The following is a 25,025-nucleotide window of genomic DNA, read 5'->3' as shown; positions in this document are numbered from 1 at the left end:
TCATGTCTTTCTTCATCTTTGTTATTTCCTCATTTCTATTAATTAGTACTCTCATTTTATTATTTTATTCTTTCTTTCCTTTTGGACTTCCTTTATTTTCTTTTTTGCCTATGAATGAGATGCTTTCCTCATTGGTTGTGATACCATAGTTTTTCTAATATATACATTGAAAGTTATACATTTATTTCTATGAACTGTTTCAGTTTCATCAACGAAATTTTGATGTAGACTTTATTTTATCAGTGGTTTGTTCTAAAAATTTATTATTTCTATTAATTTTTCCCCCTAATCTATGCTTTATTTAGAATCAATTTTTTAAGTTTCTTAACATATTTGAAAGTGTGATTGCGCTTTTGTAGTTGATATCAATTGTGTTAAGAAAAAGCCTGTATAATTTCAATTCCTTACCATTTGTTGAAATTTGCTTTGCATTGTGGCCTAAGACCTAGTCAATTGTATAAATCATTCATGAGTTCTTGAAAAATTTTTCCTTCTTTGAAAATTGCGTACAAGTAAAAACAAGTACCTGCTGGCACCTCCATCCCCGAGATACAAACCAGCCTTGCCCAGCTCAGATTCCTGTACTTCCTCCTGCAGCCTTAACCCCCTGCCTCACTGGGCTGTCCAGATAATCACCTGAGGTATTGATTACTGTTCTTTTTAGTGTCACATGATGAAGTTCAATAAATTTTGAGCAGACTTCCTCAACACTATGTTTCCTGTAACTATTTTTAGCGACTGTCTTATAGATTGATAGCAGCACATATACAAGTATAGCTGATCCATCCATAATTTGAGGAAAAAAAAGTGTAGTGCCCGATGTATTTTCAGAATATGAAATAAAATCAGTGTTTAGCCCATTTAAAATCACAGCATGGGGAATTATTTAACAAGAAAACATTAAAATCAATCTTTTATACATATATGGAATTGAAAATTAACATCCTTAGCTTCTGATTTTCCAAATCATAAATGAATTAACTTACAAACAACTCTCAGTGCTCCTTTTTGACAACCTGAGAGGGTTGGTCAATGAATTGTGAGCTTTCACCACACACTCCTTAACCGTTATTTAAGACCTTTATTGTGTTTCTTAGATTATCCTCCACATTCAACTGCATGCTAAGCAGCACATGACACTCTGTGGTGTTATTGGTTTTACTTTTTTAGGTTTTTCAGTGGTTCTGAAGATTCCCCGGGCACCTACTGACAAACCAGGAAAGTCATGGAAGTCAAAGGGTCCTGAGAATTAGTCAATGCATCAAACTGGGTGCAGTTTTCTAAACAGATTTGAAAGCAGAAGATATTTCCTGTCCATTGTTAATGAGCTCTCACACTCTGACAGTGATCATGGCTTTTACCAAACAAAGATACTGTGGGGAAATCCATCATTATTTCAGAACCACTGGTGTCTCTTTGTGTTTAGGTTATTAGAAAGGGAACATTTTATGGGTGGTTATTTGATACTTCTAACTTCACTCTTTCAGATACTTATGAAGAGTTTTATGAAAACATATGATGCTAAAATATTGTCAAATGCTAATTAACAACTAAAACAAAATTTCCCAACACTGCTTCTCTCCTACCCCCTTAAATGTATTAAATATGTGGCTGCAGTGAATCACTGTCTCTTAGTTTGTGTTTTTCTTGAGCCTTCATGGAACACTTATGTCTGTCACAAATTCATCTCTTTGGTCTTGGACATGTCACAGCCTCTCTCAACTTAGTTTTCTTTACTTGCAAAATAGGAATGGTCATGCCTGGTGGTTATGAGAATAACGCTTTGCAAAGCATCAAGTAAAACAGAAATGGAAATATCATTGTCACAACTTGCTGTCTTTTCAAAGGAATAGGGCATTTTTCCAAAGGTGAAGTGGCAGTATCCTTACTGCATGATCTTTTCAGATACGGCATATGATGAACCATATCTTCATGCGTGCGTAGTTATTTTACTTGTTTGAGACTTGCATCATAAATATCTTAAGAGAAGAACATATAAACACTTATCTGAATATCTTATTTGTCAGATTCTGGAATTTTTAAGTGCTGTAACATTAATTTTCTGCCAATAGTAAAATTTTAACCAAGTGGTAAATATGTGAGTTAGTATAATTCCATTACAAGTGTTTTTGGTGATGTTTATAGGAAGTAGCATCTTGAAAGAAAGTGAGTATTTTCAGTTTTAGGACTGAGAACTCAGTTTGTTAATCATTATATCAATAAGATGAAGACCACAGCAGCAACAATTCTATCTATGATGTTGAATTGCCAAGAGAAAAAGATCCATTCCGTCGCTCAATCTTTATACTTAACCATTGTTAGGTCGCTTAGAAATGAATGTTACCAATCACTAGGAAAAGTGTTTAGCAGTACATTTGTGGAAAATGATCACTGTGCCATATAAAATAATTGATAGTATACCTTTGTTTTATATAAACAATTGATAGCTTACATATATTCTTTTATATTAGATAAGCAGAGTCATCAGGATATGCAAAACCAATTTTATTAGGGTGTGCTGAAAGACTTGGAATGGCTTTCTGCCAACATTTACCATGCAAAATTTAGTCAGTATTGTTTAATTAGATGAAGGATGTAAAGGCAGTAGTAATATTTTTAGGACTTTGGTATAGATTTAAAGAATAGGAAAACATGGATTGTTAGATGTTAAGCAAAACCACACATCTCTATTTAATTCTATTATTTATTTTTATTACCATGCATTCTTGAGTAAAATACCAACTCTCTTTGCTTTTCATCTGTAAATAGGACTTTGTATTTGTATGTCAAGCACAAAGAGAAAGTAATGAGTTTCTGACTTGTGTGATGGGTAATAGAAAATCAAGCATGTCCTGTAGTGCTGCTATGCTTATATTCATTGTAATAATGGGTCTTGTGACTTTCCCATTGTGTTTCTTTCAGGTTGCTTTCAGCTATGTAATGTTTTTCGATCCCATGAAATGGAAATTGACCAGTGCTTGCTGGAGACCCTTCCCCTTGGCCAAAGGCAGCGGCTGGTGAAACGCATGCGCTGTGAACAAATTAAAGCCTACTATGAAAGAGAGAAGGCTTTTCAGAAGCAGGAAGGATTCCTGAAAAAACTGAAGCATGGGAAGAATCAGAAAGTTCGTTTTCACCTTGCTGACATGATACAGGATGCAATTATACATCACGATGACAAAGAAGGTATATGACATAAAGAAAAACATTTTCTGACGTGGTTTCTCATGTTTTTGTTTGTTGGTTGTCAGGAGCAAGACGTGACTATCAAAGTAGCAGTCTCACACACATTTGTGTCTTTTCACAATGTCAGACTATTAGAGTAAAGACATGGATTTAGTCCTACTGGGTTTCCCATGGGCATCAGCCAAGGCTCCGGCCAATAGTCAAGGTAGAGCGGTTTCACACAAGAGGGTCACACAGGTTTGCAAGCATTAGGGTTAAGCAAGGCAAACAGAGGCTTAGGAAAGAAGGATGAGAGAGAGAGAGAGAGAGTCAGTGTTCAGTGAGAGTCCCTACGGTGCTGGGGTGCGTAGCTTTGGGTATCAGGTCAGGCTTGTGAGACAGTCAGCGGGCGAGGCTTCAAGCGCTCTGTTTGGGACAAGTGCAGATGTGGCTGTCAGCTTGTCAGTTGAGGCCTGAATGATGAGCCATCAGAGAGCTCTGAATTTGTGTCTGGGTATGGTGCATCCATCTGCAGTTCAATAAAGCCGTCCAGATGGTCACACTCCACCCTGCGTCTTGAGTTATCTGGTTAGGGCTTCCCCTTTCTCATGATGCTCTGGCATAACTGTCACTCTGTGACTGACATAGCTATTGGAATTATTAGAGTCCATTTTATATTCATAATTAATGATCTGTATAGTTGTTGTTTGGTGGGAAAGTAGGGGATACTATTTCTTTGAAATATTAGGGGCTTTCTTTTAACTAGCTGAAATATTCAAGGAAAAAAGCTCTTTACAATGAACATAGTTAAAAGTTCCAAGTCTCCTAGTAAAGAGGAAACACAAAAAACAAAATTCTGTTTTTAAGAATTACCTATCTGAAAAACAAGTGATTTCCTTGCACATTGTTCATTGGAATTGTTAATGAAACTTTTTTTTAAATGAAATTGTTTCCTTTGAAGATGAGAGTGTGTTGCAAAATTCATTGTTATCTCATGCATAAATAGATACAGTGGTAAAGTCAGTTCCTTCAAAACTCTAAGGATATAAGAGTCATTTGATTTATCTCTTTAAATTGGTTGGCTTGTAGTATAAAATTGTATTAAGACTACTCAGTCCAAATTTCAGTTGTTTTTACAAAACTATCATACATTTCATCTTTTGTGTATTCTTATGTATGAATTTTTCTGTTTTTGTTTTTAGATTCTACATTCCAAAGTTCTAATGTGAGAGAACTTTCCAGCTATAGATATAAATATGGAAGGCTTCAAGGAAGCAAATATAAATTTATTTATCTTGATTAGCTCTGAAACCCATTGTTGAATTAATCTAAAATAGGCATATAAAGAGTATAGACCCACAATATCCATTAACCACATTTCAAAGTCAAAATCTCTGAAAACCAAGTTGTTGGGGTTTTTTTTCTTTTTTGTAATTCTTTTAGTGGCAAACTCTTTCTGAACTATTTGTATTTTTTAACCTTTTCAATCTGAAAAATAATAAATTTAGTAACATACGTGATCCCAAAGCTTTCAAATAGGGATCGTGATTCTGTATCTAAGAAAAGTAACAGCATATTCTATATACAATAATTGCTATAAGAACACCTCCCAGAGGTGCTGAGTGAAAGATTGAAGGGATTTGTCCAAGTTCACTAGGCAGTAGTTGTCGGAGCAAATCTAAATTAGAATGTAGGCGGAGAATATCCCTACATTGATTTAAAATAAAAAAACATAATAAAAAAAACATAAATGGGAATGCAATTTCCTCTGTTAGAATTGCTACTCCCAAATATCAGCTTTTACTAATTAACTCACAGTATGATTTTATTAAATTAATATAAATGGCGATGGAGTGACTTCATTATGCTTTTATTATCTAGTACTTTTCAGGCATATTCAGCACTGTCTGTACCTTACTTGACTTTAGTCACTTAACTCTCCTGATAATCATATGCAATAGATAGGATTTTCTCCCCATTATAAGGGTGAAAATATTGAGCCTTAGAAGAAGTAATTATAGGCACGCTCTCTGGTCCACCTGAGTTTGGAAACCATGTTTTTGTCCATAACACCGTATTGTCTCTCAAACTGATTTTTTTAAAACCACTTGATTGATATATGACTGACATACAAACAGCTGTACATATTTAATGTATGCAACTTGATGACTTTAGAGATAAGCATATACCTGTGAAATGATCACTAGAATCGAGGCCACAACTTACCCATCACCTCCAAAAGTTTTCTCCCGCCTCCTCAATTTTTTAAATTAAAATGTGTTTTTTTTTGACATGCCACTTCTCAAGCTAAATGCTGGTGGCAATCAACTCCTCAAATTATTTGCCTCCACTGCCATTTGGATTTCTTTCTTCCTCTTGTCTAGTTGGGCTCTCTTCCCACGGTCAAGAGAATAGCCAAAGGTGGGGACCAATTTTCTTTATGCTCTGTTGTTTTCCCTCCTCTTTCCCTGATCAGCCCCGCTGTTATTTTTTTTTAGAATTTAAGATAATTTTATGTTAATTTCTATGCCAAATATTTACTGTTTCAGCCATGCAAAGAATTTGAAAGTATAGTTATAGACAAGTGATATCAAACTTCATTTATATCTCCATTTTAATCTAAAATTTGAAGTAATATCTTAGGGGGAAAAAAGAAAATATAAATTACAACAATATGAGACTCTGTTTCCTTCTCCTACCTCTCAGGCCCCTGGGCCTGGTTTCCTTGGACGGCTGAGGTCTAAAGTCAGTGCTCATACCCTAACTCTCTTCTCTTTTTCCCCATCCTCTCTGGAATGCCTCGCCTTTTCCCTCTGCATCCACCTCCATTCACTCAAGTGATTCCCAAATTATATCCAGACTTTTCTTCTGAGCTCGAGACTCCACCTTTGTAATGGTCTTACATTTCTAACTTATCATGTTTGAAACTGAGTATCTATCTTCATCTCCTCCCAAACCAAATTTTTCTCTTCTCTTCTCTATTTCAGTTAATGTCACTATCACTCTCCTGGTCTTATGGCCCAGAAATCTTGATGTCATGTTGATTTAAGTGCACATTTGTTAAGTGTTAATGGTTGTACCTCCCTGAAATATTTTACAGGAGGGTCAACTGTTCGTATATTCACCAGAGCCCTCTAAGAATACACCTAGAATGCAGTGGATACTCAGTGTATATTGAATGATCTATTGTTCGGCTGAACATCTCCTCACTTAGAATTTCATAAATAAGTTATTAGGACCAAGTTTTCTCTCCCATGCCAGCCCCCCCCCCCCACCCATAAATGTGTAGCCTTAGTCAAAGAATAAATTTCATATATTTCCTAAGTGTTTTATATGTGAAGCATGAAATGAGTCTGCCTGTTAACTTAGAGCTTGTGAATACTTAGCCCAGGTCTTTCCTTGCATTGATTAACTTGGCACAGAAGTTAAAATTTTTAAGTAGTTGGTTACTGCATAAATACATAAATTGTTAATAAATTATTTACTTATATTTTAGTATCCACAATGTAAATGAAAATGGAGGCAATTATAATGTTTCACTGCTATCCTTTAATTATTGCTGTCTTTATGAAGATGACCCATCTGCTCTGGCACCATTTCCCTAATGGTAGGTATAGATTTTTCCTGAAGGCACATTCTCTTTCCCTAACTTCCCCATAACCAGATGCACAGATTGGCACTTAGCAAATGTGACAATAAATAAGTGGATTTAGACCGACCCTCACAGAGATTGAAACCAAGGCTCTGCCACCCTTAGAACAGTAGCCATATCGACCAAGTAGGTACCCAACACTGGGTCCCTGCATGCATTTATTATTAATATAATAAATGTTCATAATAAATGAACATGTGTGATGTCTGTTTAGTTCTCTACAAGGATAAATATTTCTAGAACACAAAACTAGGAGTGTTATACTTGACATGGCATGACTAGACCCTCTCTGAAAGAGTTGAATTCAACAAATATAAATGTCTTGTGTATTAGATACTTGGGTTGTAAAGCACATATAAAGCATTATCTTGTATTTAAGGAAGAAATAGGGGAAAGGACCGTAGCCAGTGAAATGACAGCAGTGTACTGTTGTCTGCATCTTCCACGTTCTAGAGCAGTACCAAGCCTGAGCAGAGTGCGAGAAGTAACAGGTTTATCAGAACCACCCTATCTTGTTAAAGTCTCAATAACATGGCAACAGAAATCCTCAAAGCTAAGCAGTAAGTTAGTCCTGTTGTTTAACTTGGCAGTGAGGGAGAGGCTATGGTAAGATAGAGAGCCCAGATAAGATGTTTAATGGGGCAGACACAGGAACAAAAGGGCCATTTCTAGATTTTTTAGAGAAAAGGGAAGCTTTTCAGCTACAGGCAACGTCTGCATTAGGGATCTGAAAGGCTAGATGTACATAGCTTGTGTACATGCTCGTCCAGGAACCCCAGGCAGTTTTGAATTTCACAGAACTGTGTTCACTGGACCATGATGCTTTCAATTAATAGGTAACAGCTGCTAGGTAATTAAAGGTTCCCATTTCAAAACCAGTCTTCGAATCATAAAGAGTTGGAAATTTAGTGCATTTAAATTCTGAGGGTTTCTGTTTGAATTTAATGAGTGGCTTAATAGTTCACCAATACCAAATTTATATTCCTGAGAAGTATTAATTACGTTAACGGCCCGCTGTGTAGTCACAATTTTGCCAGGTACTATAAGAATAATTGAATAAATGCAGAAAAAAATTGTGCTTCAAAAGCATTTATAATCTCAATGGAAAGACACTGTCCTTGAGAAAACAAACAAACTAGAAATTGATCCATTTAAAAGGAAATGCAGTGGGCATTCGTTGGGGTGAGGTGGGGATGAGATGAATCTGAAACTGCTCTGTGGAAAAACTTTAGAGTTTGGAGAAGAGAAAGGTACTTTTTGGTTGTGAAAAACAGCTTGAGTGCAGGAACAGAGGCAGATCAAATCAGGTTTCTGATGTGAGAGCATCGCAATAGAAGCATTGCTGGGAGCTAGCATCAATGGTTCTGTAATAATTCTCAGTTCGAGTGATGAGTTCCATCCCTACATTAATACTCATGAGCTGTGTGTCCCTGGCCAGGGCACTTTCTGCGTCTCACCTTCTTATCCTTCAAACAAGGTTAAGAAGCAGAGAGGCAAACCTCTCTCCTAAGTGGCTGTGAGGATTAGTTAGATAATACATGCAAGGAGCTTCAAATGGTATCTGTCATGTATTACTACGTGCATAATAAATGTTAGCTACTGTTATGATTTGAAAGGGAATTAAGAGGTGGTATTGAAGCAATAAAGAGTGGCTAACTCAAAACGGTGTCTGGCATGTGACTCAAAGATAATCACAGTAGGTTTTACTCTATATGAATAAAAACAGCTTTTGGAATGTTTGGGGCACTCATATCATACATTATAATGAAATTATAGAGGGGAAAAAGACTGAGGCTAGACACAAGCTCAGGGCATTAATATGAACATGAGATAATGAGGTATAGAAATTGGATAGTACCTTTGGAAACAATTGAAAGGGAAAAATTCACATTATTCATATAAAAATTTCAGAGCATTTAAAAAATTTGTTCTTTTCTGCTAAGGCAATGTGTGTGATATAGGTGTATACAGTGTTCTCCCCTTTTCTGCAATTTTACTTTCCTTACTGTGGGCTTTACTTACTGTGGTGTTACTGTGGTTTCAGTGACTGGTCAGCCATGCTCTGAAAATATTAAATGGAAAATTTCAAAAACAAATGATTTATAAGTTTTAAATTGCATGCCATGCTGAGGAGTGTGATGAAATCTTGCACCGTCCCACCTGGGATATGATTCGTCCCTTCGCCCATCTTCTCCACACTGTAGAGACTCCCTGCCTGTTGGTCACTTAGCCCTCTCTGTTATCCAATCGATTGTGGAGCATTGCAGTGCTTCTGTTCAAGTAGCCCTTCTTTTACTTAATAATGGCCCCAAACTGTAAGAGTAATGATGCTGGCAATTTGGATGTGCCGAAAGGAAGCTTCAAAATGCTTCCGTTAGCTGAAAACATGAAGGTACTGGACTTAATACAGAAAGAAAGAAAAAAAGAAAATATGCTGAGGTTGCTAAGATCTGTAGTAGTAAGAATGAATCTTCGATCTGTGATTTTGTGAAGAAGGAAAAAGAAAATTGTGCTAGTTTTGCTGTTGCACCTCAAACTGCAAAAGTTACAACTACAACACATGATAAATGCTTAGTTAAGATGGAAAGAATATTAGATTTGTGGCTGGAAGTTATGAACAGAAAATGTATTCCTGTTCACAACAAAATGTTGTGCCAGAAAGTTTTCTGCCTATACAAAGACTTCAACAAGAGATCCCCTGAAATGAGTGACCCCAATTGTATAACTTATTACAGCATATTGTTATAATTGTTCTACTTTATTAGTTATTGTTGTCAATCTCTTACTGTGCTGTAATGACGAGCAGGGAAAAGAAAAGAGGGGAGGCACATACGCTAGAGTGCGGCTAATTGATTATTTATTTAGCAGTATCTAATCAATTTATTTAGCAATATGCAATAGCAAAAGACAAAGGCAATTAATAGAATATGCTAATGACAGAAAATAAAGGTGGTTAGGACTAAACTGTATACTTGATACGAATGTCATGTCAAAGGAGTACACATACTTATAAGTTTAAGAGATCCCAACATGTTTACTATTGATCGAAAATGACTTGGCTAAATGCACAAATAACATAAATAAGGAGTATCCAAAAGCAGTAATAAGCTCTATAGGATAGTAATTATTGCAGTAGATGTCAAAAGCTCACCAAACTGGGGGAGAACAGTACTGGAAGAGTCATAAATCAAAACCTTGCCAAGTCTGTAGCTGAGAGAAACTCAGGCGTCTCCCACACTGCTGCTTGCTAGTCCCAAGAATGCTGCTGTTGTTGTCTTTGTTGTTGTTAGAAGTTAAGGCATCTTCTGATGCTATAAGCTGCAGGCCGTATATAAGTTTTCAAGGTGTTAACAATCTGAAGAATGTTGTTGTTGTTGTTAGAAGTTAAGATGTCTTCTGATACTGCAACCGCAAGTTATGTACAAGTTCCCAAAAATACTAGAATGATGACAATTCACCAACAAAAGAAGTCTCTACTGTCCACTGAGGCAAGTTCCAATTTCTTCCTCTGAAACAATCCAATCTTGAAAATCAGTCCTGAGACAGCAAATCTTCTGAATAGCAATTTTTTGAAACAGCAATCAATCAATATCAGTCCACCTGAGGTCTATCTTATATATCTCTTTAGATGCACCCCAGAGCCAAGTTGTATGTTCCTGCCTCCCCTCTCAAGGAATGGCCAGTTCCAGGAGGGTCCGGCAGTTACTGATATGAATGTTGCCCATCTGGCCAAAGGGCCAATTCATCCGGATAAGCAATACCTACTGTTCTTGCTTGGGACCATTAGCCCAAGGTCTTCCAAAGCCTGGCAACGTGATATAACTTAGCTACTTCTTTACCTCATCTGCTGATATGGGTGAAACATACAGAACAAAGAGGGAATTCTCTCAACCCCTGATCAAGAATTTATTTAACCCTAAGCTCACCATCACCTCACAACATAGAAAGAATGACAAACATCAGGTCTTATTTCCCCTACTCGAGAGGATGAGACCAAACAGAAAATCTCATCTCATATCTCCCCTGCTCGGGAGAATGAGGCCAAAGGGGGAATTTACTCAACCCCTGATGACAGCACAGAAATCACCTCACATACAGGAACAGATAAAAGCTAATAGACAAAAGCTCACATCAACCAATGAAGGCAAATTTTCCTCAACATCTACCCTACATGTGCCTAATTTATAAATTAAACTTTATCATAGGTATATGTGTATAGGAAAAATCATGGTATGTATAGGATTTAGTACTATCCATGATTTCAAGCATCCACTGGAACGTATCCGCTATACATAGGGAAGGATTACTGTATATACATACACATATATGTGTTACATATATATGTATAGTCATATATATATACATATATATATGCACATATATATGTAACATAATGTGTGCCTGTCATCTCTCTAAACACTTTATATGCATTGTTTTATTTAATCTCCAAAATAATTCTATAAGGTACTATACTAGGTTAAATAGTGTTACCCCAAATTTCCTTCCACCAAAACCTATTATTTTGGAAATGAAATCTTTGTAGATGAAGCGAAGATGATGTCATGTTAGATTAGAGTGGGTCTTAATCCAATGACTGGTGGGTGCCCTTATAAAAAGGAGGGAATTTGGACACAAGAACACACAGAAGGAAGAAGGCCATGTGACTATGAGGCCAGAGATTGGAGTGACGCAGCTGCCCGCCAAGGAACTCCAGAGGTTGCTGGCAGCCGCATGAAGCTAGGAGGGTGGCATGGAATGGCTTCTCCCAGAGTCTCCAGAGGGAGTATAGCCCTGCTGACACCTTGGATTCAGGCTTCTGGCCTCCAAAACTATGAAAGAATAGATTCTGTTGTTTTAAGCCTTCCAGTTTGTGGGACTTTGTTACAGTTAATACAAGTACATACATACAAACACTGCTTCAATTTTACAGATTAGGATACTAGTGTGTAAAGAAATTAAATAAGAACAGAGGGCTGTAAGGATTCAAACCCATGTGTGTCTGAGTTTAGAGTTCAAGGTGTTAACTGCTGCATTCTGTTGTCTCAATTTTCATGGCACACTAACTCTTAGGGTGAGTCTGAGCTAGCATTGTGTTCCTGTGTGTAAATGTGTAGGAGAACTTTAACTCTACTTCTACATCTAACATTCTGTGACTCTGAAATGCTACAGCCAGTTGCTCTATCCTGACTGTAACTGTCATAGAAAGGACATTATTCGGACAGCAGCATGGGGACGAGGTTGGCCCTAGCAGGGGTCAGGCTGTGAGCAATGGAAAACAATCACAGATACCAAGTGTCACTTCCCCCCATCTGATTTCCTCATTCTTGTTGGTAGAACTTTTGACACTCGGATTGCCGTCTGGTATCTAATTGTTTCCGAGGACATTGGCACCTCTGATTGCTCCATTGTCACAATCCAGGATGCAAACGGCACTCCAGCCCAAAGTGGTGGCGTGTGGTGGTGCAGAGGGGCCCTGGGCCAGGACTCCATCTCCATCAGCCTCACTTCTGTCTTCAAGCAAATTCCTGTCTGCTTTTAGCGTTTTGTAGGTCAACGGAGTATGACGTGCACAAGGCCCTGCTGCTTCCTTGTCCCCCTCTCACCTTGTCCTGGCCCCTTCTTCCCTCCACTCCCCCACCCCACACCCCAGACCACAGCTCCCTTCCCTACAGCCCCTCTCAGTCATGTCCTCCCTTGACCCCATCTGTGGCCCTGGGGATGTCATATTCAGGCTTCCTGAGATAAGACATGTATTCTTTGAACAGTGGTTTTAATGAGTGACGAGGATTGAATCAGTGTGTTAGAAGACACTGGGAAAGTATCTAGTCCAAAATCTTGAGTGTAGGACTTCTTTTCCAGAACCTTTTTAAAAATGGTTTTAGGAAAATCAATTTCATCTTTACTGATGCCCAAGCCACTTTCCGTCTGTGGTGACTAGGAGTTGGGGTGAGGGGATGATCATTTTCCTCACTAACTCTGGGGTTACACTTCCCTCACCACCTTAGGCCGGCTACGTTCCACTGCTCCCTGGTGGGTTATGGGAGAGCGAGTGAACTGATAGAAATGCATCTGTATTCTGGTCATCAGTGGTCTAGAATTCCAAAGATGGGAAACACACTTAGTGCTGTGTCCCCTGGGTCTTTGCTCATGCTTTCCCCTATGCCTAGAATATTCTCTGCCTTTTTCTTCCAAATGAACCTTTCTTCTCCCTGAGAGAACCTTCTCTGACATTTTCAGGCTAAATTAATCCCTTCTTCCACTGTGTTGCCATTGCTAATTCCTTGAGGGTAAAATAATCATTTGTTTACACATTGGTATCTTCCACTAGAGTGTGTGCTATGCAGGAAAAGTATCATTACTTGTTCGTCATTCTTTTATTTGTTTAGCAAACATTTATTAATCTCTGTCATCTTCTAGGCACTATGCTAAGTGCTAGAAATATACAGAAAAGAAAGAAGGTATTTTGGGCAAAAAGAAAAGCTGGAGCAAAGACACAGTAAGAAAGTATGTTTTCTTTTCCTGCCCTAGTGACCTTCCTAGTGTTTCTATCTGTATTCCTCCTACGTGTGCGTGTGCGTGTGTGTGTGTGTGTGTGTGTGTGTGTGTGTGTGTGTGTGTCTATAATGAGAGACAGAGAGAAAGAGGGAGAATGAATGAATCAGAAATTGGCTCACATGATTATGGTGGCTGGCAAGTCTGAAATCTGGGGGGCAGCTTGGAGATTCAGGTAAGAGTTGATCTTACAATCTTGAGTCCAAAATCTACAGGAAGGAAACTCAAGCAGGACTTCTGTGTTGCAGTCTTGGGGCAGAATTTCTTCTTCTGGAAACTTCAGTCTTTGCTCTGAAGGTCTTCAACTGTGGCTGAGACCCATTTACAGTGCGTTTGGTAATCTGCTTTACTAAAAGTCAACTGGTTGAAAAGTTAATTCATCTAAACAAACAAACAAACAAACAAACAAATAAAAAACCTTCACAGCAACATATACACTGGTGTTTGACCAGACCATTGGGTACTATCGCCTAGTCATGTCAACACTTAAAATTAACTTAAAATTCACAAGGTTGTAATAAGAGATTTACTGAGTGTAAGTGGTTTATATGCATTAACTTCTTTAATCTTCATTATAGCCCTACGATCTCAGAAGAGGTCTAAAAATAGGCTTAGAGTCATTAAGCAAGTTGTCCACAGTTTACACAGCTATTTGTAGTAGACAGGAATTAAAAACCCGGCAATTTAGTTCCAGAGCCTGTTGACAAAAGTAAATCTGGATTTAAATAAGGAAACTTTCTTTGAAAAGACTATTGCAATAGGGGAACACTTGGACCTAAGGACCTGCAAGCATCTCAAACTCAAACAAGAAGAGAAACATTTTTCTTTTATAGGGAGGGGTAAGCAGGGATAGCAGGAACTTCATGGGAGGAGGGCCAGGAGGTGGGACAAGCAGACAGAGTGCTTGGGTGGGTCAACAGGACATCTTTCTCTCTGTGACTAGATTATTTTCAAAATGAGCCGTTAAGGGAAGATGTTCAGTACCTTAGTACTTACTTAAATATGAGGAAAACCAGAGTCCAGGGGCCTGTGGGGAAGAGAGAAGGCTAAATAGAGTTGTCAAACTAAGTAGTGGGCAATTGTGAGCACTCAGTCACATTGTACTCTTAAACTACTTGGAGGGTCATGAAAAGTGTTTGGTATTAATGATTAGCTGAAGAGCAAATTATTTTTTCTGATGATGTTGCAAGACATTGTACATGAAAAGTCAGGTTATTTTCCTTATTGTTGAAACCAGTATTCATTTACGTCAGCCTCCTCATCTGCAGCATATGTAACTCCACTTCTCTCAGATTTTACAAATAGATTAGAATAGCACTTAGTGAGTGATGACATGAGCATATCAACTATCACATTTCATTCATTCATTCATTCATTCATTCAAAATTAAGGGCTCATCTTTCTTGCATGCCCAGCATTGGGCTAAGTATTGGGGACACCCTGAGAAATAGAGCTCGGTTTCTGCCACCTGGCAGAAGAAGAAATGACAACAGCAAACAAAGGCAGTCAGTATTTTATATCTTAGGAGAAGATAGATGGTGCCAAGACAGTGTGGTTGAAGTGGAGTGGGAGGTGAAGGGGACAAAGGAAATGACACCTCTTGTCTTTTCTGAGTCATGAAACGGAAGTTCTGGAAGATCTTCCAGAACTTGGATATGATTGGGATTGGGTAGGTTGGCATAGATCTGCAGAGATCTTGAGCGCTACGCAGAGAGCTTAGGAGTTGGAATATAAGAGAGAGGGGATATTGGTCTTACTGAAGTGTGTTCCATTGTAGGTGAGCACTTTATACAGTTGTGAACTTCCTGATGCGGACACTGCCCCCCACCCCTGACACTTCCTTCCCTGGACAAGGATTTAAGGCATTTTCTGATATTCAAAAAAATAGCAACATGGCAGCAAGAGCATATATGTAGAAACTAATCTTTTAGGTGTCATTACTTTATTTCATCACATTTCTTACATGAATGTAAGAAAATGCATGTAAGGGAAATATTGGATTAAAAAGTCCATTTTTTTTTCTTTTGTTAACCCCAGTGGTTTTCTTTTCTTTCTTTCTTTTTTCTTTTTTTTTTTTTTTTTTTTTCAGGGAAGAGGAAGGCAGGTAGTGGGTTTTGATACGTCCAATTAAATATTGTCTCATGATTGTATAGTCGCACTCCCCTATGTCAATTTTCTGCTCCCTCTGATGTTACTTCTTAGACTTGCTCTGTTCTGACTAAGGTCAATGTCTAATAAGAATTAATGGCAAAACAGGAAATCTGTAATTTCTACTCTGCACACTCTCACGTTTGGATTAAACTGAAACTGAAAAAAAAAAAAAGAACATCTTAGTTCAGTGAATTAATGCTGCAGCTAAGGGTTCTGATCCATCAAATTTTAGACAGTGTTGCTGCTGCTGGTATAAGCCAAGAGTTTTCTGATGTATTGTGCTCAGAACAGTCTATGAAAAAAAGAAAAAAAATAACTCATAATTTTCATAGGAAAAAGGCACAATCTGTCAGAGACCCAGACTGCTGCTTAATGCACCAAGGCAGCAGCAAAACAATCTGTAGCTCATATTTGTCTTTGACAGTATGAGTGTAATACACGCCAAAGTAAAATGCTTTACAGGGAAAATGTGGATTTGCCATTTATAAGATCAGAGAAGTCATTTAGTGTGTGTAAGAATGGACTGAACAGAATATATTATCAGAGTTTTTTCCTGAGGTTTTTCAATACACAGAAAAATTCTAGGAATTGGAAATTTACAAATACTGCTTTGTAAAGCAAAACAGTGGCAACAGTTCAAATTCATCCACTAGACCCACTCCCTCTGGGCTTCTCAAGATCATCATTCTTCCAGTGGGCCCCTTTACTATCCACAGCACATGGATCATTTCCATGGAAGAAAAATGCTGTAATGTTTCCCAAAGTAAAAACTAACCAAACTAAATCAAACCACCTCCCATTCATTTCATTAAAAAACAAAACAAAAACACCTTAGAAGAAGTTGCGTATATACACTGTGTCCTATTTCTCTCCTTCTTTGCCTCTGAAAACACTCTTACCAGGCTTTCGCCCACTGATTCTACCAAACCTACTACCTGCTTTTATGAAGGATCTGTTTGTTGCCAAATTCTTGGGATTTTTCTTTGTCCTCATCACAGTCAACTGGAAGCAGCATGTAACATTCTTTTTTTTTTTTTTTTTTTTTTATTAAATTTATTGGGGTGACAATTGTCAGCAAAATTACATAGATTTCAGGTGCACAACTCTGTACTACATCATTTATAAATCCCATTGTGTGTTCATCACCCAGAGTCAGTTCTCCTTCCATCACCATATATTTGATCCCCCTTACCCTCATCTCCCACCCCCCACCCCCCTTACCCTCTGGCAACCACCAAACCATTGTCTGTGTCTATGAGTTTCTGTTTCTCATTTGTTTGTCTTGTTCTTTTGTTGCTTTTGGTTTACATTCTTGATCATGTCTCCTTTCTCAATTGACTCTTCACCTAGCTTCTGGACCCATTCTCTCTCCTTGGTTCCATATCTACCGCACCGGTCCCTTCTGGCTTCTTGGCAGGATACTTCTCAGCTTTTCAAACTTTGAAAAACTTTGAAAGTCAGGATACCATAGTATCCTGAGACTGTAGAGCTCTCTTCTATCTTCCCTAACTCTCTTGAAAGCTTTCCCATACCATGTGTATAGTGCAAACCCCATCTTTATTTCCCATCAGGACCTCTTCCCTGAATGTCAGACTTCCCTACAGCGTATCCTCGTGGCATCACGTACAAACCTGCTCACTCTCATACTTATACTTGGTTTTCTCCGACAAGACCGGCTCCTTTTCTATCTTTCCAACTCAGTGAGTAACTTCATTCTAACAGTTGTTCATGCCACACATCTTGGAGTCTTCCTTGCCTCCTGTCTTTCTCTGCCACTCCTTCGTTTGATCCAGGAGCACATTCTGTCGGCTCTCCTTCTGACTGCATTCACAACCTGACCACCTGTCTCCACTGCTGTGAAGCTCTGCTCTAATCATCACCATCTCTTGCCTGTATTATTGCAGTAGTCTCCTACAGGATCACCCTACTTCTAACCTTATCCCCTACATTCTATTTTCCAGCAGCCTTCTAACACTTCAATCATTTTGAGTGCCCTTCTTTGCTTACGAATTTCCAGTGGCTTCTAGGCTCACTTGGGATGACATCTGAAGCCCTTGTCAGGAACAATAAGACCCTGTGACATCTGCCCCCGTCCTGCCCTACTGCAGCCAATTTTGTGATCTCATCTCCCATTTTTCCCCTCACACACTCTTCCTGAGCCACTTCATTTTCTTACCTTTTCTCAGAAATGCTTCACCTTCTCCTGCTTCACAGCCTTTTGCACATTTTGCTCTGGATTCTGCAGCAATCACTCATTTACCTTTTTCTGCTCAAATGTCACGTGATTAGAGAGGCTTTCCCTGACCCACCTGCATGAGTGTCATAAGAGATTTCTAAAGCCATTCAGCTGCTTTATGTTTCTCTCTCTTTAAGTTTTGAATGGAATAGTTGGAATGTAGTTACGCATTTATCTTCAGAGACTCTTTTTTCCTATTACCTAATTGCTATTCATGGGCCTCCATAATTTTTTTAAAATTTATTGGGGTGACAATTGTTAGTAAAATTACATAGATTTCAGGTGTACAATTCTGTATTACATCGTCTATAAATCCCATTGTGTGTTCACCACCCAGAGTCAGTTCTTCCATCACCATATATTTGATCCCCTTTACCCTCATCTCCCACCCCCCACCCCCCACCCCCCTTACCCTCTGGTAACCACTAAACTATTGTCTGTGTCTATGAGTTTTTGTTTCTCATTTGTTTGTCTTGTTCTTTTGTTGTTTTTGGTTTATATACCACGTATCAGTGAAATCACATGGTTCTCTGCTTTTTCTATCTGACTTATTTCGCTTAGCATTATACTCTCAAGATCCATCCATGTTGTCACAAGTGATCCTATATAATTTCTTACCGCCAAATAGTATTCCATTATATATATACTATCGACGGACATTTTGGTTGTTTCCATGTCTTGGCCACCGTAAATAAAGCTGCAATGAACATTGGAGCACACGTGTCTTTATGGATAAATCTTTTCAGATTTTTGGGGTAGATACCCAGGAGAGGGATTGCTGGGTCATATGGTAATTCTATTCGTAATTTTTTGAGGAACCTCCATACTGCCTTCCATAACGGCTGCACCAGTCTGGATTCCCACCAACAGTGTATGAAAAAATGCTCACTAATCACTAACATCACTAATCATCAGAGAAATGCAAATAAAAACCACAATGAGATATCACCTCACCCCAGTCAGAATGGCTATCATCAACAAGACAAATAGTAACAAGTGTTGGCCTCCATAATTTTATCATTCCAAGAGTACTTTCTGTTTCTCTATTTTGTGCACCATAGATAGTGGTCCCAGGAGAGCAGTATTTCCCTCATCTGGGAGCCGGTTAGAAATGCAGATTCCTGGGCCTCACCCCAGACCTGCTAAATCAGAGACTCTGGGAGTGGGCCCAGGAATCTGTGCTTCAGCAACCCCTCCATGTGAATCTGATGCATGCTGGAGTTTTAGTTAGATCCTAGTGGTTCTCAGCTGGGCAGATTTGTCACACTTACTCGTTGGTTCCATTGCAATTCTCTGTTCAGAAGACAGAGATGCTAAACACTGCACAATCTATAGGACAGTGACAAACAAAAATAATTGTCCTGTCTCAAATGCCCCAGTAATCCCTATGGGGAACATGATGAATCTGGTCTAACAGAAATGTTGCCATGCCTTGAATATAAAGGTTGGCTTCCTGCCCCTGTGTGTGTGTTTCCTCATTCTCTTTCTTATCCTTATCTCCATCTCAAAATGTCTATATCCTATTCATTTTTCAAGGCCTGAATTAATAGTTCCTCCTTCAGGAATCTTCCCTGATTTCCTAAGCTGAAAGAATAATACTTCTCTGTACTCCCATAGGCATTTTATCCATGGATCTAGAATTATTAATAACTGCCTTCTAATATAATTCTTAATATAAACGTCTTATCTTCTCGACACAACTCAGGACAGGATTATGTCTTCAATTACTTTCTGTCCCAGGCAGAGTTGCTTGTTTGTGATAGGCTCATAGTAGAAACCCTTTTCCCTTTCTTCCTCCTTACACTGTTGTAGCCCCTGAGCACAAGAAACACAGAGCACTACTGATTGATTTAGCAATTTCTGCAAATATGGAAAAAAAAAAAAAAAAAAAAGGAAATACCCATACGTTACAACCTGTGACCAAACTCTCCTGGGAAGCATCTGCAAGCAAGAAATCTGTGTCTGATAAATGAGCCGCTTCATGCAGAATTGGTGCATGATACAGAAGCTATAATTCCAGTTTACTCCAGCTGAGTGGTTCTAGAAGCTAATTTTGAATACCCTGGGGTAACATAAATTTGACAATTGCCTCTATTTCCTTGTCAATTGAAAATAATTCTGTAAGAAAACAAGATTACCTTGTTCTGATAAAATGAAGATCGTGAACACAATTTTATGTCTAATTTGAATTTTAGAAAGACAAGGCTTGGAGTTAAACCTGAGAAATTAGGGTCTCTGTGTTCATCCCCTGAATTTCCTTTTCAAGTTGGAAAAACAATAGAGAGCAACATGCTTTATGTGTTTGAAACTTGGGAAAAGTTAAGATGGATTGCCTTCTTCAGAAACACAGAAAGGGTATGTGAACTGGATGACAATGAGGTACAACTTGTGGGGATATTTTTTTTTCCTGTGTTTCACCTTGTGGGATTGTCTGAAGCAGGAAAGGTATTGTATTACTCTTCTGGGGCTGCCATAGCAGAGGGCTACAGACTGAGTGGCTTAAACAACAGAAATTAATTTTCTCATGGTTGCGGGAGCCAGAAATTCCACATCAAGGTGCCAGCAAAATCTGTTTCTGAGGCCTCTTCCTGGCTTGTAGACAGTTGCCGTCTCTCCTGCCCTCCATAGCAGAGCTCTCTGGTGTCTCTTCCTATAAGAATACTAGGCCTATTGGATTAGGGCCCCACCCTTATGACCTCCTTTAACCTTAATCGCCTCCTAAGAGTGTTACACTGGAGCTTAGGACTGTAACGTGAATTTTGGGAGGACGTTTTCCAGTCCGTAATGCGTTTATTTTGGTTGATTTCTCATTTCAAGGAGCCTGTGTTAATTTGGTTTCACTGCAAAGCAGACAGCAAAATAAGATTAGATATGCAAGAGATTTGGGGGGAAATTCTTGTAAGGAGAAAAGGGGAAGGACCCAGAGGAGGCTGGGAGAGCCTCCAGAACACAATGGTGGTGTGACCAGTTGCGTTAGTTTGCTTAAAGCCACTGCCACAGGCTGGGTGGCTCAAATAACAGAGTTCTGAGGGCTAGAAATTCAAGATCAAGATGCCAGTAGGTTCAGTTTCTTCTGGGGCCTCTCTCCTTGGCTTGCAGATGGTCACCTTGCTGTGTTCCCTCATGGTCAGCCCTTGGCTCACGTGTGTTTTGTCCTAATCTCTTCCTAGAAGGGCACCAATCCAATTGGATCAGGACCCACCCTAATGACCTCATTTTAACTTAATTACATCTTTAAAGACCCTATCTTGAAAACTAGCAACTCAAAGATACTCTTTGTTTCATTACGTTAGAAGATTAAACAAAAACTCCTGTGGGAGGAAGAAGAAAAAACAATGAAAGAATAGGCAAGTTAGATAAGATTAGAGTATTATATATGTATGCCAAGGATTATTTTAATATGTGAAATATATTGAACCAATTTTTATCTGTATAATAGAACACAATCACCTGTGTTCTACGTAAATTTTTCCAGATATGTTCTGTAAACTTTGTTGTACATAACATCAATTTTTAAATTGAACTTCCTGAACTAATTCCTCTGATAATTAGGAGCGACTATAATCAGGGAAATTTAGATAGTCATATTTGCCCAAAATACTGGATCTCTCCCTCTCTCACACTCACATGCTCCCACTCACAAAATCATGAGGTAAAATACCATGTGCATTTGGGCTTTTGTATGTGAGAGGCTTTAACCTAAAGCTTTCTTCCGTTTTTGTCTATTGTAATTTCTGGGTGACCTTGCTGATGGAACATCTATTTCTTCATCTTCTCTGTGATAATCTGGTAGTTCTATCACTTGGCTCCACTGTTATACCATTTTACATTTCCTCTATCATTACATCTCATTGCTTCGCTATTGTCATCTCAGTTCCTTAATCCTGTAGGGATGTCACTTGCCTGTTTCCTTTTAACTCACTTTTTAATCCTTTCTTTAATCTATGGCTAGCTGCCTATCTTCACTGTCAGCTGTACTCTAGACTGTAGCTTCCAATGTATTAAACGCTTCAAAGTTGCTAAGTCTTTTTGATCTGATACAAATAAAAAATATTATATTTTTCTTAGTTTGGGGCTTAAATGTTTTTTTTTATTACACATATAGAATCCCTAGAGAAATTTTATTATTAATCCCTTTTTTAATAACTTTGGGTATATAGATGATAATCTAAAACATTTTTTGATGATTTAAAAATGAAAGTTCTACTGTAGTACAAAAATGAAACTTCTCATAACCTGAGGAGCTCAGGTTCAAATACAGCAGACAAAACTTTGAAGCAATGAGGAGCAATATATGGGTCAATCAGAAATTCTGCACGTTGTTTAAGTAACTATTATAAAATGGTGTTTGTTAGAAATAAATATATGGTAGAGAATTTATAATCTAAGAACATGAGATAGGATTATTTAACAAATGAGGTTGGACAATGGGTTAATTTGGAAACAGAACAATCAATGTGTAGTTTTTTGGATGATTGGAAGTAGGAAAGAGGCAACGAGTTGTATCAGATTTTCTTAACAGTTCTTTTTCAAAGGACACATTCCATCCACCTGTGGGTTTTGGTGAGTTCCTCTGGGTGGTGTGGTACCCACCGTGCTGCTGCATCACCACCCAAGTGATGGGCATACTATGGGGCAGGAAGAGCATTGGAAACCACAGGGAGTTTTATTTCATGCCATGGACTTATTGAGTGACGACTGGATTAATAAGTTTAATGTAAAAAAGTATATTTAAATATAGTTAAGTGTTTAACTGATTCCGTAAGGTCAAAATCCTCCTAAAATAGGATAAATGTAATTTAATTACTTTATTTAAGTTTCTCTCTTCAAGTTGGCAGCAAATCTGAGATTTATATAACACTTTGCCTCCAGTGCTATTTTGAGTAACACAACATCAGTGTGACCAAATGTCAACTCATTCCACCTCTGTGTTATTAACTATATTTGTAATCTACAACGTTCCTGAAAAGATTTAAACTTTTTCTTGAAATCCTTTCCTTTTTAAAAAGAAAACAACATTTAGTAGATAGCATCAAAGCTCTAAAGGACATATTCTGAAAAGGTTTGAAAGTTGAAGGGCGCAGGAGCGTTTCAGTTCAGCTGTATTAGCAGTTCTTCACATTGCTAAGTATCATAAAGCCCCAATCACTACTGCACTATTAAGTAACTGAGTATTTTTATATGTCCTGACTCACCATTCTCTTCTGTTTGTAGAATTCTAATTCTTATTGTAATTGTAGGTTCTGATTAGTTTAACATGACAAGATAGTAACAAATTATTATTTAAATAGACTTTTCAATTTGTTTTTTCACATGTCCAAATTAGAGTTAACTTACAATATTTACAATATCTAGGTGTGCAACATATTGGCGTAGTTCTGTTTTCTGTGTATTTTCAGGTAACTGTTGAACAGAATAGACCCTTGGGTAATCTAAATAAGCGTGAAGCTCGGGAAAGTGTTTTGACTCTACTTCATTTATTCCTCACAGCAAATTTGTTTTGTATGTGGTCTACCAATTCTTTGCGTTAGGTTATATTATTTTTAAATAACAAGTATAACCAGAAAAACAGCATGGTCTGGGCTGAGTAGTATAGAAAAATAGAGACATGACTTTTGCAGTCCACACTAATAGTTGGTCCCATATTTGATGGACAGAAATAGGATACAAAAAGCACTGAGGTTATTACCATTGTCACATTTCTGAACTTTTAGGAAAGCACACTCCACATGGACAAGATCTTGTTTTAGAGGTTGACTAGATGACAACACAGGAAGCACCCCTTTCAGGACAAATACAAATTTATTTTTAGTATTTCTAAGTTGATTGAAAGGTACCATTTCCAATAACAACATTTTGAAATATCCTTCAAGCCTGACTCATTTTACCATTTCCTCTGACTCTTTTTTACTGTCTCTTCACATTCAATAATGAAATTTTAAACAAAGAACATCATGAATCAAATATAAATGCTCAATATAGATTTAAGCTAAATCAAGCTTGGGCACTAGGATAAGATTTCTCTTTAGTAGCTACTCTTTAAAGAATTATATCCATCATGCACGCCTTATATTTCCTTGACTTTTTCTAAACTAATCAAAACCTTCAATTACAATAAGATTATAATTTTACAAACAGAAATGTCCTCAGCATTTCTGAGACTAAAGGAGGTATTTGGTATTTATCAGTGAAAGTCGGAGCACATAATATTGGATTTTAAAAAATGTTTAAGAAATAAACTGAAAATTGCTTAATTAAAATAAAGCATTCAATGTGCAAGAATTTTAAACTGTTGATTTTGCATTTGTAGGGCAGTTTTTTCATGTGAAGACCTAACGTGGATACATTTTTCTGGCAACTTCTGTGGTCATGAGTAGTTGGGATGGGGTGCGCTCACTTGATTTTGTTGAATGCAGATACCTCTGGCAAGTATTGAAACTGAAATTGATAATTTCCTGAAAGGTAGCATTTATCTCTCTTCCTTAATATGTCACAAGGCCCAAATTTTTCTACATGAGCTTCTCTGGGGATAACAGTTATAAATGCTTAATGGGGTGTATGTCTGAGTATAAAAGAGAAAAATATGCTGATTAATGAGACTCAAAAAGAAAGGTAGTGGTTGAAATAGGAATGTGGAAATAGCAGGGTGAGGTACAACTAAGAGCATGTGGTTTATTTGAGGCTGAGTTGAAAACTGTAAGAACTGGTGTCCATAATACTGACAGGACTTGGACAGCTATATTGAGTCATTCTGTGTGACCAGAAACTATGAATTCAAAACTAGTCTCACTTGTCATTCTAGGGGCTAAACGTACATAGTTTTGACACATTGGAGAAAAAAAAATTCTAAATGAATATTACACAGGTAGTAAGGCTTAATTATTCCCCAAAGTTGTTCCCTTCCTACCTTTGAATTATTGAAAAACACAAGTAGGATTTATACAAATAAAATTATTTGACATTAGATTTTGTGTAAATATAGTTTTATAAAAAATAATTATAATAAAGTACATGTGGTTTAAGAAGGTTATAAAGTTTAAGAACAGCACAGTTAAGGGAATGATGGCTTTTTATTTTTATAAATTACATCTAAAATAAAACTTGCCATTTTAATTATCTTAAAGTACACTAGTCAGTGGCATATAGCATATTCACCGTTTTGTGCACTCACCCCTACCATCTAGTTCCAAGACATTTTCATCACCCCAAATAGAAATCCCGTACACATTAAGCAGTCACTTCATTTTCCCCACCCGACACCAGCCTCTG

The 25,025-nt window shown here is 37.8% G+C and overlaps 1 protein-coding gene across 3 annotated transcripts in view; it reads left to right on the top strand.

The window, feature by feature from the left end:
* Nucleotides 1-25,025, top strand: part of MYO16 (myosin XVI) — a 548,145-nt gene that overhangs the window by 142,107 nt on the left and 381,013 nt on the right. For all 3 annotated transcript variants that reach the window (XM_019731063.3, XM_074329516.2, XM_019731062.3), the window contains one exon: nt 2,923-3,186. In XM_019731063.3, coding sequence (XP_019586622.3) covers nt 2,961-3,186 — 226 coding nt within the window. In that variant the 5' untranslated portion in view covers nt 2,923-2,960. The remainder of the gene's footprint in view (nt 1-2,922; nt 3,187-25,025) is intronic.

This window comes from Rhinolophus sinicus, chromosome 16 (genome assembly GCF_057876585.1).
Source record: "Rhinolophus sinicus isolate RSI-liver-muscle chromosome 16, RSI-T2T, whole genome shotgun sequence".
In the NCBI taxonomy this organism is placed as follows: domain Eukaryota; kingdom Metazoa; phylum Chordata; class Mammalia; order Chiroptera; family Rhinolophidae; genus Rhinolophus; species Rhinolophus sinicus.
The sequence above is the reverse complement of the archived record's forward strand: the minus strand, read 5'-3'. Positions and strand labels throughout refer to the sequence as shown.